At 37.4% G+C, this 17,749-nt stretch overlaps 1 protein-coding gene across 2 annotated transcripts in view; it reads right to left on the minus strand.

The window, feature by feature from the left end:
- Positions 1-4,822: 4,822 nt before the first annotated feature.
- Positions 4,823-17,749, minus strand: part of LOC112674605 (ankyrin repeat domain-containing protein 26) — a 140,713-nt gene continuing 127,786 nt past the window's right edge. For both annotated transcript variants that reach the window (XM_035713398.2, XM_025470969.3), the window contains 2 exons: positions 6,090-6,135; positions 4,823-5,102 (listed from right to left, as the gene is read on the minus strand). In XM_035713398.2, coding sequence (XP_035569291.1) covers positions 4,966-5,102; positions 6,090-6,135 — 183 coding nt within the window. In that variant the 3' untranslated portion in view covers positions 4,823-4,965. The remainder of the gene's footprint in view (positions 5,103-6,089; positions 6,136-17,749) is intronic.

A 17,749-nucleotide genomic window follows, 5' to 3' on the forward strand; every position in this document is an offset into this window, starting at 1 on the left:
TTTTTTACCCCCAAGAGTAAAATCTTAAAAGTAACCAAAGATTGTGCAGGAAAGGAACATGGTGGGGAATAGATTATGTTCAAAGGAGAAAAAGGTAGACAGCCAATTTTTAAATAGTAATTCTGAAAGACAAAGGGCAGTGGAATGACATTTTCTGTATGATCAAAAAAAAAAAAAACTCACCTAGGACTCTCGAGATGCAGTTAAAATGTACATCAAGAGTAAGAGGAAATAAAAACATTTTTAAACAGAGATTGGTTACCAGGCAGATCTCACTAATGAATATTTTAAAACATGTACATAAGCAAACAGAAGAAAAATAGTCCCAGATAGAAGTTCTGAGATGCAATAGGGGGAAAAAATTAAACATGCAGATCACTTTAAATAAACATTGACAATACATTATAAAAATTACAAAAATGTCAGGACACCTGGGTGGCTCAGTGAATGAGCATCTTCTGCCATGGGATCAAATCGCATATCCAGCTTTTGGTAGGGAGCCTGCTTCTTCCTCTGCTTATGTCTCTGCCTCCCTCTGTGTGTCCCTCCTGAATAAATAAAATCTTAGGGGGAAAAAGGTTGCAAAAATGTATTTTATTAGAGATACAAGACAGAGTTAAAACACAAAGCAACAATACACATAAGTTTGGAGATATGTAAGTTGAGTTAAAATATTCAAAATTCCTTGCATTATCATTATCCATGAATAGAGAGGAAAAAAATCCTCACCAAGATATTAGCAGATCATGAGTAACACTGTATTAAACAAATGAAATTACAACTAAATTCAGTTTACCTGAGGAATGCAAGTTTGGTTTAATATGAGCAAATATAATTCACCACATTGACACATTTAAAAAAAATTATCTCAATATATGCAAAATAAACATCTATTATCATTCAACATTCACTCATGATAAAACTTAGAAAACTAGTATTATAAGGAAATTTTTTCAATATAATTGTAATATAAAGATCCTCGGTGGCCCCATAATAAATGCCCTTTGGTGTTCTCACCTTTTCTAAGCGTAGGCAAGATCTATGATTTGATTCTAGCCATTACAACATGGCGAATGTAAAGGAATTTTACAGATATAATTAATTCAGTTAATTTTGAGTTAATCAAAAGGGAATTATTCTAAGTAAGCCTGATTTAATCAGGTGAAATCCTTAAAAGAGGACTGAGGCTTCTCTGCAGTGAAATTCTCCCTTTTTAGCTTCATGAAGCAAGCAGTCATAGTGAGGAAGCCTACATGGCCAAGAACAAGGAACAGCCTTGCTCTAGACTGAATATTTCTGTGTCCCCACTCCCAAACTCATTGTTGTGCCCAAGACTGTGAATCCGAGAAAACCACCAAGGAGCCGACACCGATGCAAGTACATGAGGGTTTAATAACAAGCTCGACCTTTGGCCTAAGTATACCTGACACAGCAGAGCAGGGACTTGGACCCTGAGGTGGGTTACAGCTGGGTTTTTATGGACTGGTCTAGGGGTAAGGTGGGGTTTTTCAGTAAGGATGGGGGTGTGAGAATCTCCAGTAAAGAGGTCTCACAAGCTCTTGCTTCCTTATTCCGATAAGCAATAAGGTGGTTTTTTCTGTAGCCGGAGTAGGGTAGAGTTCAGTTCCTGGTCAGAGTGGCCTGGTCACAGTGGCCTGAGATGGCTGCCAAAGCTACAATGGCAATAGTTGTGCCAATGTTAAACTTGAATGGCCCTAATTTTCTCAGCCTCCATTCTCATGACTTAAGTCTTAGTGTTCAATGTGATACTATTTGGAGGTGGTGGCCTTGGTAAGTGATTGTCATGAAGGTGGAGCCCTCATGATGGAGATTAGTGCCCTTATAAAGGAGGTTGGAGGGAGCTCCCTTGGCCCTGTGCCTTATGAAGACACAGGAGGAAGACGAACACTCATGAACCAGGAAGCAGGCCCTCACTGGACACTGAATCTGCCAGTGCCTTGACTTTGGACTTCCCAGACTCCAGAACTATAAGAAATAGTAAGACAATTTATCAAGATAGCTGATGCTATGCTCAATATGCAATATAATTTTATTTCTATAAGCTATAAACAGGAAATGAAATTGATTTTTAAAAATAACATTTAAAATAGACAGAAAGTACCAAATAACTGGAAATCAATCTAATATATATCTTGTAGGACCTTGATAGGAAAATTTTTAAAATACTGAGTTAATCAATTAAAATATCATTTGGAAAACTCAGTGTTATAAATGTCTCTTCCCTACAAACTATTTATAGATTCAATGCAATTCCAATCCAAATCTTTGTGTTGTAAAGCTTGATAAGTTGATTATAAAAGACCCATGGAGCCCTTTCCCCTTTATTCTTTCTCTTCCCAAAGATTCCAGTTCAAAAGCGTAGAAACAGAAACAAGGAGCAGTGGTGTCCCAGAGTGAGGTGTTGGAGCCTGGCATAGAATGGGGAAAGTATAAATGTAGGAGGGTCACCCTACACAGTGTTAGAGCTCAAGACACAGCATCCCTGAAAGGTGAGTAACTTCAAATGAGGTATCACAGACTTCACAGGGTCAGGAGGCATCTGCACAGGGAAAGAACAGACCAGCATGGGTTTTCAGAGCCTGTGATGTGGCATGTCATCTGCAGAAGTGGCCTGGCACAGAGTGTCTCAGAAAGGAGGTATTTATTTTTAATTTTTTTAATTTATTTTTTATTGGTGTTCAATTTACTAACATACAGAATAACCCCCAGTGCCTGTCACCCATTCACTCCCACCCCCCGCCCTTCTCCCCTTCTACCACCCCTAGTTCATTTCCCAGAGTTAGCAGTCTTTACGTTCTGTCTCCCTTTCTGATATTTCCTACACATTTCTTCGAAAGGAGGTATTTAGATGCCTCAAAATACTTCTCCCTAAAATGCTAATTAATTGTAAAGTACAATGTTAACATTCTGGAGGAGAAAACTGAAGATACTACTCCAGCAATCAACATCACCAACAATGGGACAAATCAAAATTGTAGGTCACATGATACAATGCAATGAGAAGAGTAGAGGACCAGTTCAGTCATGCTCTTGCTAAAATATATGATCTGAATTTTATCATAAGGAAATATAAGAAAAACCCACATTGAAAGACATTCTAGGGCAGCCCGGGTGGCTCAGTGGCTTACAGTGGCTTACCACTGCCTTTGGCCCAGGGCACAATCCTGGGGACCAAGGATTGAGTCCCACATCAGGTATGGAGCCTGCTTCTCCCTCTGTCTGTCTCTGCCTCTCTCTCTCTCTCTGTCTCTCATGAATAAATAAATAAATAAAATCTTGCTATAAAGGATACTACAGACAAATGTCAAAGCTTTAAAAGAATATGAGGTTTGAATGATAGAGGGTATAGTTCATATAGCAATTGCACAACTGGGTATTTATCCCAAAGATACAAATGTGTGAAATGAAGGGGCACCTGCACCCCAATGTTTATAGTAGTAATGTCCATAATAGCCATTCTGTAGAAGGAGTCAGGATGTCTTTCAACAGAGGAGTGGATAAAGAAGATGTGGTATATATACACAATGGAATATTACTTAGCCACCAGAAGGGATGAATACCTATCATTCACATCAACGTAGATGGAACTGGAGGGTATTATGCTGAGCGAAACAAGTCAATTGGAGAAAGACAATTATTGTATGGTCTCACTCATAGGCAGAATATAAGAAATAGTGCAAACTGAATGGGGAATAATCAGAAAGGAAGACAAACCATGAGAGACTTAAGTCTGGAAAATATATTGAAGGTTGCTCAAGGGGAGGTGAATGGGGGGCTGGGGTAACTCAGTGATGGCATGGAGAAGGGCACGTGACTTGATGAACACTGGGTGTTATACACAACTGATGAGTTATTGAAAACTACATCTGAAACTAATGACCCTTCTAAATGTTGACAAATTGAATTTAAATTAAAAAAAAATGAAAAAAATAAGAAAGGAATGTATACTTAACATACTTTGAATGGGTGTACATACATGCAGATTTTTAAAAATACAGTACTGTAAATGCATTTTATCTTCTTTCTGATTTTTCTAAATAACATTTTCTTTTCTCTAGCTTACTTTATTGTAAGAATATAGTATGGAATATATATAACACACAAAACATAGGTTAATTGATTGTTTTGGTACTGATAAGTTTTCTGGTCAACAGCAGATTATTAGTAGTTAAGTGCTTGGGGAGTGAAAAGCTCACAGATTTCTGACTACAGAGGATCAGTGCCCCTAAGCTCCACATTATTCAAGGGTCAATTCTATTAGTGTTGATTTTCTGATTGGCAGGGTTGTACGGTAGCTATGTGGAATGTACTGACTTGCAGGATAAAAATGCTACAGGAGTTGGGCATAATTTAACAATTTACTTCCAAAGGTTTTTGGGGAAAAGTTCTTTTTCTTTATTTTTACTTTTCTCTAATTTTAAGACTGTTCTCAAAAAGTAAATAAAAAATAAACAGAAAAGGTAAAAAGCCTTAGGCAAATCTTATCTCACCATGAGGAAAGAGCTATGAATAATATTTAAAATTAAAATTATACACAGGATTTATGGCATTATAAAAATTGTATTACATGTACCATTGGTGATAGCCTTAGCAGCAATATATCAAAATGATGTCTGTCTAAAGCCATAGGTACAGTAATAGAAACTGTAAAATACAAAAAAGCTATCAGTTAACACCACTGAAATATTGACAACTTGGTTGTTTAGGTGCTATTTAAAAGGCTGGTACTTGGGCAGACTGAAGCATGCTAGTTTCCACGTACAAAATATGCTTAAAAGTTAATTAGATGCCAAGAAACAGCTTAAAATAGTATATAAACTTTTATTACACACGATACAAAAAACATTTTCCTTTAATAAAGATTTTCGTACATCAGATATTTACTGGGAAACAATTAAAATGTTATATTAAATATCTAGGTAATAAACTTTTATTATAGATCTTTCAGATCATATAATTTTTCTTTAAAATCTCTACATATTCTTGTGATGCTTGCAGTACTAGATGTTGATTTAGATTTGATTCATCAGTAGATCCTAAAGAAAAGGATCTACAGGATCCTGATTCAAGTTCACCAGCAGCTGAAAAGAAAAAGGAAGATTTATATTCTTTATCTGAAATACTTTGTAGTTAACCACAAGTTAGTATAAAAAAGTTGGAATCTTATGAATGTTAAAAATGAAAAATATCTACATAAACTACAATATAAAATACAAGATTACTATTAAATATAGTTTGCTCACGATTGCCCACTGAATTAATTACTACTGTGGATAAACACTAGAGCTTCTGGTTTTCTCATTACAAGATGAAATTGCAAGACGATGACACAGTCCACCCCTGAATAATCATATACTATAAACTGAAAAATCAAACAGGCAATTTCTAGAGTCAAATATACCATGACAGGTTTAAAACAAGACATTATAAGAACACATAGAAGGGACATCCTGGTTTTCTATCAATGTTGTCTGCTTTTCAGTGAAGGGAATAGGTAAGCTGATACCTGAAAGATTACTCTCTGCAAAGCAGCAGAGTAGGGTAATAGCGAGAGAAGGCTCAACAATGTGGCAAGAACCAAATTGATTTGGGTGTTTGTATTCCACGCTAAGGAACTTGGAATTTTACCCAATGGCAAAACAAGTGGCTGGAGATTGAAATGTCACCTGTCAAGGGACAGCTACATGAACTATATAATTGCTTAATTAAGTATTACTAAGACAAGTCTGGTCTTTTTGGTCTTCTACCACTAGCAGAAACAAGAATTTGAGAACACCCACATTCAGATTGACAGTTCCATAGCGATGGCACAAGTGAAGGAAGATTACAGCCAAAAGTGAGAACAGGCACATAGACTTTGCAGATTTTTAAAAAGGTGTGAAACATGATGACCAAATGAAGAATAAATCTGTTATTCATTATGTTCATGTTTGACATTTTTTATTAGATATATACAAAAATTTTAACATAGAACCTATTACCTAAATAATGGAAAGGGATGCCATTTACTATTTGTAGTTTATTTCAGAAATTAATGACTATCTAAATTCGTAAATTTGGCAACATACCTTCTTTTAGTTCTCTAGTTATATTTTCTTCCAACATCTGCTGCATCTGAAATGTCAAATATTACTTATAATGTGCAAGTTAAACAAGAGATATTATTGTAGGAATTATATTTTGCTTATGAAATGTGGTCTGGAAATAATACTTTTAGAGAGTAAAAGTTACAGATTGCTTAAATAGAAAGATAATCACATAAATAAAATAAATCCCTACTTATTTTAATCTGGATAACTGAGAAGAGACATGTAATGCTATTTAGAGGAATAATAAAAAGTACAATTAATATTGATCAAACTGAATATACAAAATTTCTGGAAGAAGAGGACGATGGTGGAGGAGTAGGAGACTCTAGTTTAGTCTGGTGCCTGGAATTCAGCTACATAGCTATCAAATCATTCTGAACACCTGTCAACTCAGAGAACCAAGAAAAGAATTATTGCAATTCTACAAATAGAACAGTGACTTCTTTCTGCAAGGTAGGAGGTGTGGAGAAATGAATCCCAGGCATATATCAGAAGATAAACCATGTGGGCAGGGAGCCTTTGGAAGCCAGAAGCCAAGTCCTAGAAAGTGATATAGCAGCAGAGTGCACAATCAAAACTTTTAAGAAGTCTGTTCCAGTGAGGACATCCCTGTCTGAGAGGTGCTCAGGTGCCAACAGGGGGCAGCATCCTAGGTGGGACAGACAGTGTGGTCTCAGGATCCCCGGGTCACAGAAAGAATGGGGGCACCTGAGTATGGCAGTTTCCAAGGCATCTGAGTGGGGAAGCCAGCTGCAATCAGTGAGCTCAGGAGTGGGCATTCAGCTCAGTGTTGCCATAAATCTCAAACCGAGGAAGAGTCAGGTGACCACTTTCCAAGCAGGGGTCCAGAAATCAGCAAAACTGGGGGAAGACCTCCTCCTCCCCACTGGAGGAAAAGTGTGAATGGGGGCTACAGGAGTCTGCAAAGTTTGGAAAATTGAAAAGGGCTCATGTGCTTGAGACACAAATTCTGGTGCACAGGCTAGGTGAATACAGAGTGCAGACAGAAACCAGGGAGACACAGTAGGGAGAATAGGGAGTGAGATCTTTCAACTCCAGGGCTGGAGATTAGGAGGCTGCCATTTTCATTTTCATCCTCTAAAGCTGCCCAGAAAGCCTTCAGGGAACAAAAGCCACAGAGAGCAATCTGGAGCTGCTTACCTGGCCTGGCCCCCAGGCAAGGGTGGTGCAATCCCACCCTAAGCAAAGACACCTAAGAATCAGTGCAACAGGCCTCTCCCCCAGGAGGTCAGCAACAACATCCAGCTAGGACCAACTTTACTCATCATAGAGAGCTGCAGAACTCCAGTGCTAGGGGCAAAGAGTATATAGAATTCATGGCTATTTCTCATGACTCCTTAGTCTTTCTATTTTAATTTTCTTTTTCCTTTTCAACCAATTTTTTAATTTATCAACTCTTTTACTTATTTTTTAATTTACCTTTCTTATGGTTACATTCGATCCTTTCACTGCATTCAATATTATTCTTAAATATACAGAATTTTTTTTTTCTGTACCATTTTGGGAAGTAGTTTCATTCTAACAAATAGACTAACAATAGCCAAACTGTGGAAGGAGCCTCGGTGTCCATCGAAAGATGAATGGATAAAGAAGATGTGGTCTATGTATACAATGGAATATTACTCAGCTATTAGAAACGACAAATACCCACCATTTGCTTCAACATGGATGGAACTGGAGGGTATTATGCTGAGTGAAGTAAGTCAATCGGAGAAGGACAAACATCGTATGTTCTCATTCACTTGGGGAATATAAATAATAGTGAAAGGGAATATAAGGGAAGGGAGAAGAAATGTGAGGGAAATATCATAAAGGGAGACAGAACATAAAGACTCCTAACTCTGGGAAAGAAACTAGGGGTGGTGGAAGGGGAGGAGGGCGGGGGGTGGGGGTGAATGGGTGACCGGCACTGAGGGAGGCACTTGACGGGATGAGCACTGGGTGTTATTCTGTATGTTGGTAAATTGAACACCAATAAAAAATATATTTATTATTAAAAAAAAAAAACAAAAAAAACCCCAAAAAACCAAATACACTAAAATACACCCAGAATCTAGTATGGTGCTCTATTCTTATCTGTCTGATTATATTCTTTTTAAAATCATTCTTAATTTTCATATTTACAGTTACATTCTAACCTTTCATTGCATTTAATTTTATTTTTGCATATATACAAGTTTTTCAAGCTTTACAATCTTGGGATGCAGTTTCTTTTAACAAACAGACCAAAATATACCTAGTATATAGTATATTGCTCTGTTCTGTTCAACTGGCAGATAATATCTTTTTATTTTGTCTTTTAATTTCCATTTTTACACTTACATTCTATCCTTTGGTTGTATCTAATTTTATTTTTGTATATATACAAGGTTTTCTTTCTGTACCATTTTGGGATGCAATTTCCTAACAAACAGACAAAAATATACATAGGATCCAGTGTACTGTTCTGCTCTGTTCAGCTATCTAATTACATTATCTCCTTTTAAAATCTTTTTATCGGTTTTGGGTCTCTTCTGAGTTGTTTAGTGTACATTTCTCTGGGGTTCTTGTTGCTATTTTAGTAGTTTGTTCTCTTGTTCATCTATTCTTCTCTGGACAGAAAGATAAGATGGAAAAACTCACTGCAACAAATGGAACAAGAGGCAGTACTGACTGCCAGGAACCTAATCAGTATGGACATAAGTAAGAGGCTGGAGCTAGAGTTCAGAATAATGACAATAAAGATAATAGCTGGGCTTAAAAACACACAGAAGGCACTAGAGAATGCCTTCTGGAGAAATAAAATAACTAGCATCTGATCAAGTTGAAATAAAAAAGGCTATTATTAGTGAGATGCAATAAAAAATGAAGGCCCTAACTGCTAGGATAAATGAGGCAGAACATAAAAATAGGGAAATAGAAGACAAAATAATGGAGAATAAAGAAGCTAAGAAACAGAGAGAAGAAACCACCGGATCATGACAGGAGAAATTGAGGGATGAGTGGTACCATAAAGCAAAAATAATATTAGGATAATTGGGATCCCAGAAAAAGGAAGTAGGGGGCAGAAGGCATATTTGAACAAATGAAAACAGAGAGACCTTCCCTAGTTTGGGGAAAGAAACAGGCATTCAAGTGCCAGGAGGCACAGAGAACCTTCTTCAAAATCAATATAAAACAGGTCAATACTTCAACATGTAATAGCAAAACTTGCACGTTTCAGAGACAAAGAGAAAATCCCAAACAGGGCTTGGAACAAGAGGACCTGAACTGACAAGGAGAGAAACATTAGACTGGCAGCAGATGTATCCAAAGAGACCTAACAGGCCAGAGAGAGCTGGCATGATATATTCAGGGTGCTAAATGAGAAGAATATGCAGCCAAGAATACTTTCTTTATCCAGCAAGGCTCTCATTCAAAATAGAAGGAGAGATAAAAAGCTTCCAGGACAAACAGAAACTAAAATAATTTGTTATCACTAAACCAGCCCTGCAAGCAGTAGTAAAGGGGGAACTTTAAGCAAACAGAGAGACCAAAAGTAACACAGACTAGAAAGGAGCAGAGACAATACAGTGAAACAGGGACTTTATAGGTAATACAACGGCACTACATTCATATCTTTCAAGTTACTCTGAATCTAAACAAGCCAGATATCCCAACCAAAAGTCACATGGTATCAGAGTGGAAAAAAAGCAAGAGCCATCAATATGTTATCTGCAAGGGACTCATTTTAGACACAAGACAACACCAGATTGAAAGTAGTGAGTGGAAAACCACTTTTCATACTAATGTATATATATATATATATATGCTCTGCTTTTTTTTTTTTTTTTTTTTTTACCATTTTGGGAGGATGAATGGGAATGAATGGGAATGGGAATGAATCCTCCCTGCTAGTTGGGAGGATTCAACAATACATTAAAAAGATTATATCCAGTCTCAAAGACTGGCAATCTTTATATCAGATAAATTAGATTTTAAACCAAAGACTGCAATAAGAGATGAAGAAGGACACTATAAAATAATTAAAGGGCCTATTCAACAAGGAAATAAAATAATTATAAATATTAATGCCTCTAAACTGGGAGCAGCCAATTATAGAAACAAATTTTCCTTTAAGATTTAAAAGACAGAGACAGAGGTGGGGGACACAAGCAGGGGGAGCAGGAGAGGGAGAAGCAGACTCCCCATTGAACAGGGAGCCCAGTCAGGGCTCAATCCGAGGACCCTGGGATCATGACCTGAGCCAAAGGCAGACGCTCATCCGACAGAGCCACCCAGGCCATTTTATAGACCAATTAATAACAAAATTAAAGGAATACACTGATAGTCATACAATAATAGTAGGGACTTTAACACACCACTCACTGCAATGGCCAGATCATCTAAGCAGAAGATCCACAAGGACACAAGGGCTTTGAATGACACACTGCACAAAATGGACTTCACAGATATCTTCAGAGCATTCCATCCTACAGCAACAGAATACACATTCTTCTCGAGTGCACATGGAACATTCTCCACAGCAGATCACATACTGGATCACAAATGAGGCCTCAACTGGTACCAAAAGATTAGGATCGTCCCCTGCATACTTTCAGACCATAATGCTTTGAAACTGGAACTTGATCACAACAGGAAATTTGGCAAGAATTCAAATACACAGAGGTTAAAGAATCAAACTAGGGAATTAAAGCACAATTTTAAAAACTCATAGAAAGAAATGAAAATGGGGATCCCTGGGTGGCGCAGCAGTTTGGCGCCTGCCTTTGGCCCAGGGAGAGATCCTGGAGACCTGGGATCGAACCCACGTCAGGCTCCCGGTGCATGGAGCCTGCTTCTCCCTCTGCCTGTGTCTCTGCCTCTCTCTCTCACTGTGTGCCTATCATAAATAAATAATAAAAAAAAATAAAATAAAAAATAAAAAAAAAGAAAGAAATGAAAATGGAAACATAACTGCTCAAAACTTTTGGGATGCAGCAAAGTTCATCCTAAGAGGAAAGTATATAGCAATACAAGCTTTTCTTAAGAAACAAGAAAGGTCCTAAATACACAACTTAACCTTACACCTAAAGGAGCTGGAGAAAAAACAGCAGATAAAGCTTAAATCCAGTAGGAGAAGAGAATAAAGATCAGAGCAGAAATCAATGAAATAGAAAAGAAAGGAACAGTAGAACAGATCAATGAAATCAGGAGCTGGTTCTTTGACAGAATTAATAAGATAGATAAACCCCTGGCCAGACTTCTCAAAAAGAGAATGAACCCAAAGAAGATTGTGAATGAAAGAAGGCAGATCACAACCAACACCAGAGAAATACAAACAACTATAAGAACACATTCTGAACAACTGTATGCCAACAAACTAGGCAATCTAGAAGAAATGGATCCCTTCCTATCAAAACTGAAACAGGAAGACACAGAAAACCTGAACAGACCCATAACCAGCAAGGAAATGGAAGCAGTCATCAAAAATCTTCCAACAAACAAGAGTCCAAGACCGGGTGGCTTCCCAGGAGAATTCTACCACACATTCCAGGAAGAATTAATCTATTCCTTGGAAGCTGTTTATAAAAAATAGTAATGGAAGGGAAACCTTCCAACGCTCTCTGTGAGGCCAGCATTACTCTGATCGCAAAACCAGACCAAGACCCCACCCAAAAGGAGAATTACAGTCCAGTATCCCTGATGAACATGGATGCCAAAATTCTCACCAAGACGCTAGCTGGGAGGATTCAACAGTACATGAAAAGGATTATTCACCATATCCAAGTGGGATTTATGCCTGGGCTGCAAGGGTGGTTCAACATCTACATATCAATCAATGTGATACACTACAGTAATAAAAGAAAGGACAAGAACCATAGGATCCTCTCAAAAGATGCAGAAAAAAACATTTGCCAAAGTACAGCATTCTTTCTGGATCAAAACTCTTCACAGTGCAGGGATGGTGGAGCATATCTCAATATCTTAAAAGCCATCTACAAAAAGCCCACACTCAATGTCATTGTTAATGGGGAAAAACCAAGAGCTTTGCTGCTAAGGTCAGAAACACGACAGGGAGGTCCACTCTTACCAGTGTTGTTCAGCATAGTACTACCAGAAGTCCTAGCTTCAGCAATTAGACAACAAAAAGAAATAAAAAGGCATATGAATCAGAAAAGAAGTCAAACTCTCACTCTTCACAGAGGACATTAGATATCCCATGTGGAAAACCCAAAAGATTCTACCCCAACATTGCTAGGACTCAGACAGGAATTCAGCAAAGCAGCCAGATATGAAATCCATGCACAGAAATCAGTTGCATTTCTATACAGTAACAATGAGATGGAAGAAAGAGAATCTGAGGAGTCAATTCCATTTACCATTGCACCAAACACCATAAGATACTTAGGAACAAACCTACCCAAAGATGCAAAGGATCTGTACTCTGAAGACGATAGGACATTTAGGAAAGAAATTGAGAAAGATGTAAAGAACTGGAAAACCATTCCATGCTCATGGATTGGATGGACAATTATTATTAAAATGCTATGCTAGCTCAAGTAATCTATACATACATTCAATGCAATCCTTATCAAAATACCAGCAACTTTTTTTCATAGAGCTGGAGTAAATAATACTAGTATTTGTTTGGAACCCAAAAGACTCCAAATACCTAAAGGAATGTTGAAAAAGAAAGCCAAAGCTGGTGGCATCATAAGCTGGTCTTCAAGCTCTATTGCAAAGCTGTGATCAAGAGGAGATGGTCCTGGCACAAAAGCAGACACGTCGATCAATGGACCAGAAGAGAAAACCTAGAAATGGACCCTCAACTCTATGGTCATCTTCAATGAAGCAGGAAAGAAGATCTAATGAAGAAAAGACAATCCCTTCAGCAAATGGTGTGTGAAAATCAGACAGCCACATGTAGAAGAATGAAACTGGACATTTTCTTACACTGTACACAAAAGTAGACTCAAATGGATGAAGCCTCCAATTGTGAGACAGGAATCCATCAAAATCCTAGAGGAGAATGCAGGCAGCAACCTCTGTGACCGCGGCTGAAGCAACTTACTTGACATTTCACCAGATGCAAAAATGACCTACTGGGACTTCATCAAGATAAAAAGCTTTTGCACAGCAAGGAAACAGTTGAGAAAGCCAAAAGACAACTGACAGAATGGGAGAAGATATTTGCAAATGCCTTAGTAAATAAAGGGCTGATATACAAAATTTATAAAGAACTACTCAAACTCAACACTCAAAGAAAAATAATCCAATTAGGAAATGGGTAGAACAGATGTCTCCAAATACGATATACAAATTGCCAACAGACACATGAAAACATGCTCAACATCACTTGGCATCAGAGAAATACAAATTAAAATCACAATGAGATATCCTCTCACACCCTTCAGAATGGCCAAAATGAACAAGTCTGGAAATGACAGATGTTGACAGGGATGCAGAGAAAGGGGAACCCTATTTTGCTATGGTGGGAATGCAAGCTGGTGCAGCCATTTGGAAAGCAGTACCAGATGTTCCTCATAAAGTTGAAAACAGAGCTACCTATGTATGACCCAGCACTAGTAGGCATTTATCCCAAAGATCACTTTGTCAGTGATCTAAAGGGGCAAATGCACCCCTATGTTTATAGCAGCAATATTGACAATAGCCAAACTATAGAAAGAGATCCAGATGCCCATCGACAGAAGACTTGATAAAGAAGATGTGGTATACATAGAATGGAATATTACTCTCCTGCAAAAATAGAATGAAATCTTGCCATTTACAATAATGTGGATGGAACTAGAAGATATTATGCTAAGCAAAATAAGTCAATCATAGACAATCATCATGTTTTTTTGTCATGACACATTATCATATCATATGCAGACTTTAAAAACAAGACAGAGTAGCATAGGGGAAGAGATGGAAAAATAAAACAGATGACAGCAGAGAGGGAAACAAACCAGAAGACACTCTTTTTTTTTTTAATGGAAGCATTTCATTTTATTCTTTAAATAAATTTATTTTTTATTGGTGTTCAATTTGCCAACATACAGAATAACACCCAGTGCTCATCGCATCAAGTGCCCCCCTCAGTGCCCGCCACCCAGTCACCCCCACCCCCACCCTCCTCCCCTTCTACCACCCCTAGTTCATTTCCCAGAGTTAGGAATCTTCCATGTTCTGTCTCCTTTTCTGATATTTCCTACCCATCAGAAGACACTCTTAATCATAGGAAACTGTAGGTTGCTGTAGGGGAAAGAGTTGGGTTGGGTGGGTAAGTGGGTGATGGGCATTAAGGAGGGCATGTGATGGAATGAGCACTGGGTATAAGACGGATAAATCAATGAACTCTACCTCTGAAACTAAGAATACATTATAAGCTAATTAATTGAATTTAAATAAAAATAGTAAATAAACAAATGGAATTAGGAATGTCAAATAATAGACATAACTTCTGAAGAATATTGTTTGATCTTATTGTTACAAAAAGTTTATCTTTTTATTTTTTAAAAGATTTTATTTATTTATTCATGAGAGACACAGAGAGAGAGAGAGAGAGGCAGAGGCACAGGCAGAGGGAGAAGGCTCCATGCAGGGAGCCTGATGTGGGATTCGATCCCGGGTCTCCAGGATCAGGCCCTGGCCAAAGACAAAAAGTTTAAACAAGAGTCATTTTACACTTAATGTAATACTTTATGATTTTCAGGAATAAGTGCCCTTTATGAAAGTTTGATCAGTTATTTGCTTTAATAAATTATTCCTCAGAATGAGCTTTCCACTTCTAGAAAAATAAAATCTTAAGGTATGTTGTATGCTCTATTTTCCAGCACAGACTCTTAAATACATAAAATGAAGAAAGTGGTACTATCATAAAATCATGTGGAAATTATACTGGCAATATTGAGTAAAAATATTTTGTTATCTATATGATGACTGATAGATTTCACGTGGACACAGATTTCAGAAAATCTGTTTGAGGACAGGAAAGAATATAAGCTAGGACCAGTTTTCAAACTTAGCTTCTCATTGATAAGTTTCTAGAATTAGAAAAAAGGAAAAGAAATTTTAATTGTAACTTTGTTTCCTTTCTATAAATTAGGACCAATTCTTGAAACATTTGACTTACTATACTTATAATTATCTACTTAATTATGAAATAATTGGGAATATTTAAAACTACTGTTGACCCTTGAACAACACAGGGATTAGGGGCACTTACGCCTTTGCAGTGAAAACTCTGTATGATTTCTGATTCTCCCAAACTTAATTACTAATAGCCTACTGGTGATGGGAAGCCTTACTGATAACACCATTCATTAACACATGGTGAGTACATTACATGTATTTTACAATATATTCTTAAAATAAAATGATCTGGACAAAAAAACGTTGTTGAGCAAAACATAAGAGAAAATACAGTACAATACACAAAGAAAGTCCATGTGTAGGCAAACTAGACGTGCACAGTTCAATTTCATGTTGGCCAAAGATCAACTGTATATTACAAATATTCCTGTCTAGAATGTTCTTGCTTAGACTTTTCTTATAAAAGGTATCCTGTCATTGAATGCCCAAAATAGTGTCTAAATACGGTACTAAGTGGTACCTAGGTGGCTCAATCAGTAAAGTGCCTGCCTTCATTTGCTTAAGGAACTACCAATGTAATGTAATTATCTTTTTCCCAAAAGCACCTTTTCTAAATATTTACTTCTTTTTTTTTAAAAGATTTTATTTATTTATTCATAGAGACAGAGAGAGAGAGAGAGAGGCAGAGACACAGGCAGAGGGAGAAGCAGGTTCCACACCAGGAGCCCGACACGGGACTCGTCCCGGGTCTCCAGGATCACACTCCAGACCGCAGGCGGCGGTAAACTGCTGCACCACCGGGGCTGCCTTAAATATTTACTTCTGTGACCTTTGTTTATTTCCAAGTGAGAATTGAGTTAGATGGTAGAAATAGCTTGAAATCCACTAATAGAACATATTTGCAATTTTATTTATATTTTTCCATTTGCCAAAAACATAGGGGGGTAAGAAAATTATACACATAAAAACAACATACCAGTAAATTTTAATTCAAAGATTTATTAATTAAAAGGATTTTCTCATAGCAGTTAGTTTTCAAACTACCAATCATAGAAATCTAAGGTTCCATTGGGGACACTGTAGGATTGAGGCACAAAAAGTCTACAGCTATAGTCTCATCTCTCTTTTAGCTACACAGCTCCACTTGTCTCTGCTTTATATAATACAGTTTAATGCCAAAAAAAAAATTATGTTCCATTCTTTGGAAAAAAAATTTTCCCAAAGGCATCAAAGACACTAATTTAGTCAAAGTCCCTAATTTTACATAAGAGATAAAAAGGGCCTCATAGAGATTGCAGTTTGCCTCAGGTCAAAAAAGCAGAGCTGCAGGCCAGGAATGTGCTTTCGGTCTTCCCAGGGCCTAGAGTTTTATGCCAGTTACTTCATCACCTTCAGGAAAAATACCTACATTTTTAACTATAACTGACAGTAAATTAACACATAAAAGTTTGGCATGTGGGTCAATAATGTCTAGGCATGAGGCACAAAACAGCTTTCTAATTAAATTATAAATTTTAAAGTCATGAATAAAAATAAAGCCATAGAAATGATCTTAACTCCTATTAGTAACAGTTAATATACTCCATTTATAAGCACAAATTTTTTAAAGCATAAGACAGGGAACCTGAAGGAGAAAATCTTTAGTTGAAACAAAGAAGCTGAAATGGAGAATATTCTTCCTTGAAAGAATTATTCATTTCCTCCAAATAAAACTTGGTTTACCAAAATCAATCAACAAATGAGTTATCTATGTTGTGGATTATTAAACACAAAGCAGGGATCCCTGGGTGGTGCAGCAGTTTGGTGCCTGCCTTTGGCCCAGGGTGCGATCCTGGAGACCCAGGATCGAATCCCACGTCAGGCTCCTGGTGCATGGAGCCTGCTTCTCCCTCTGCCTATGTCTCTGCCTCTCTCTCTCTCTCTCTGTATGACTATCATAAATAAAATACAAAATAAATAAAAAAATAAATAAACACAAAGCAGATTTCTCTTTACCATCTAATATACTCTGTCCAACTTCTCATCATTATGAGATTTGGTATGTACAAAAGACATGACTAACTTTAATTTAAATCCAGTCAGAAATCCAGGTAAACCATCATGACCCACAAGTGGACTTATCTCTACCTTCCTCAGAATAGGAAGGGAGATTTACCTAATGGGTGAATTGGGGAGAAGGCACTAAGCAGTACTTATGAGACTCCAAATCCCTTTTTGGAAAAGATGTGCTCACGCATGGTAACATGAATTCAGGTCTGCTCTCTTCTTTGTGGGATGGGCATCAAACATTTGTTTCCTCCATTAATGACTGTGTGGGGAAGTGCCTAATTTGGGATAAAGAATTGGGAAGCCCACTGTGGCTACATACCCACCCAAACCACATTCTCCAATCTGTTAGTATGTATTAGTAACAAAGCTAAGTTTAACTCCATCTGCCTGACTCCTGTGCTCTGAACTCAGAAAAAGAAGAGCACTGTCATCTGTCACCTACCCCACCACAGCTCCAATGAGAAAAATGACCACACAACACTTATAAAAATGTTTTCTAAAAAAAAAAAAGT

This window comes from Canis lupus, chromosome 2, assembly GCF_003254725.2.
Source record: "Canis lupus dingo isolate Sandy chromosome 2, ASM325472v2, whole genome shotgun sequence".
Taxonomy (NCBI): domain Eukaryota; kingdom Metazoa; phylum Chordata; class Mammalia; order Carnivora; family Canidae; genus Canis; species Canis lupus.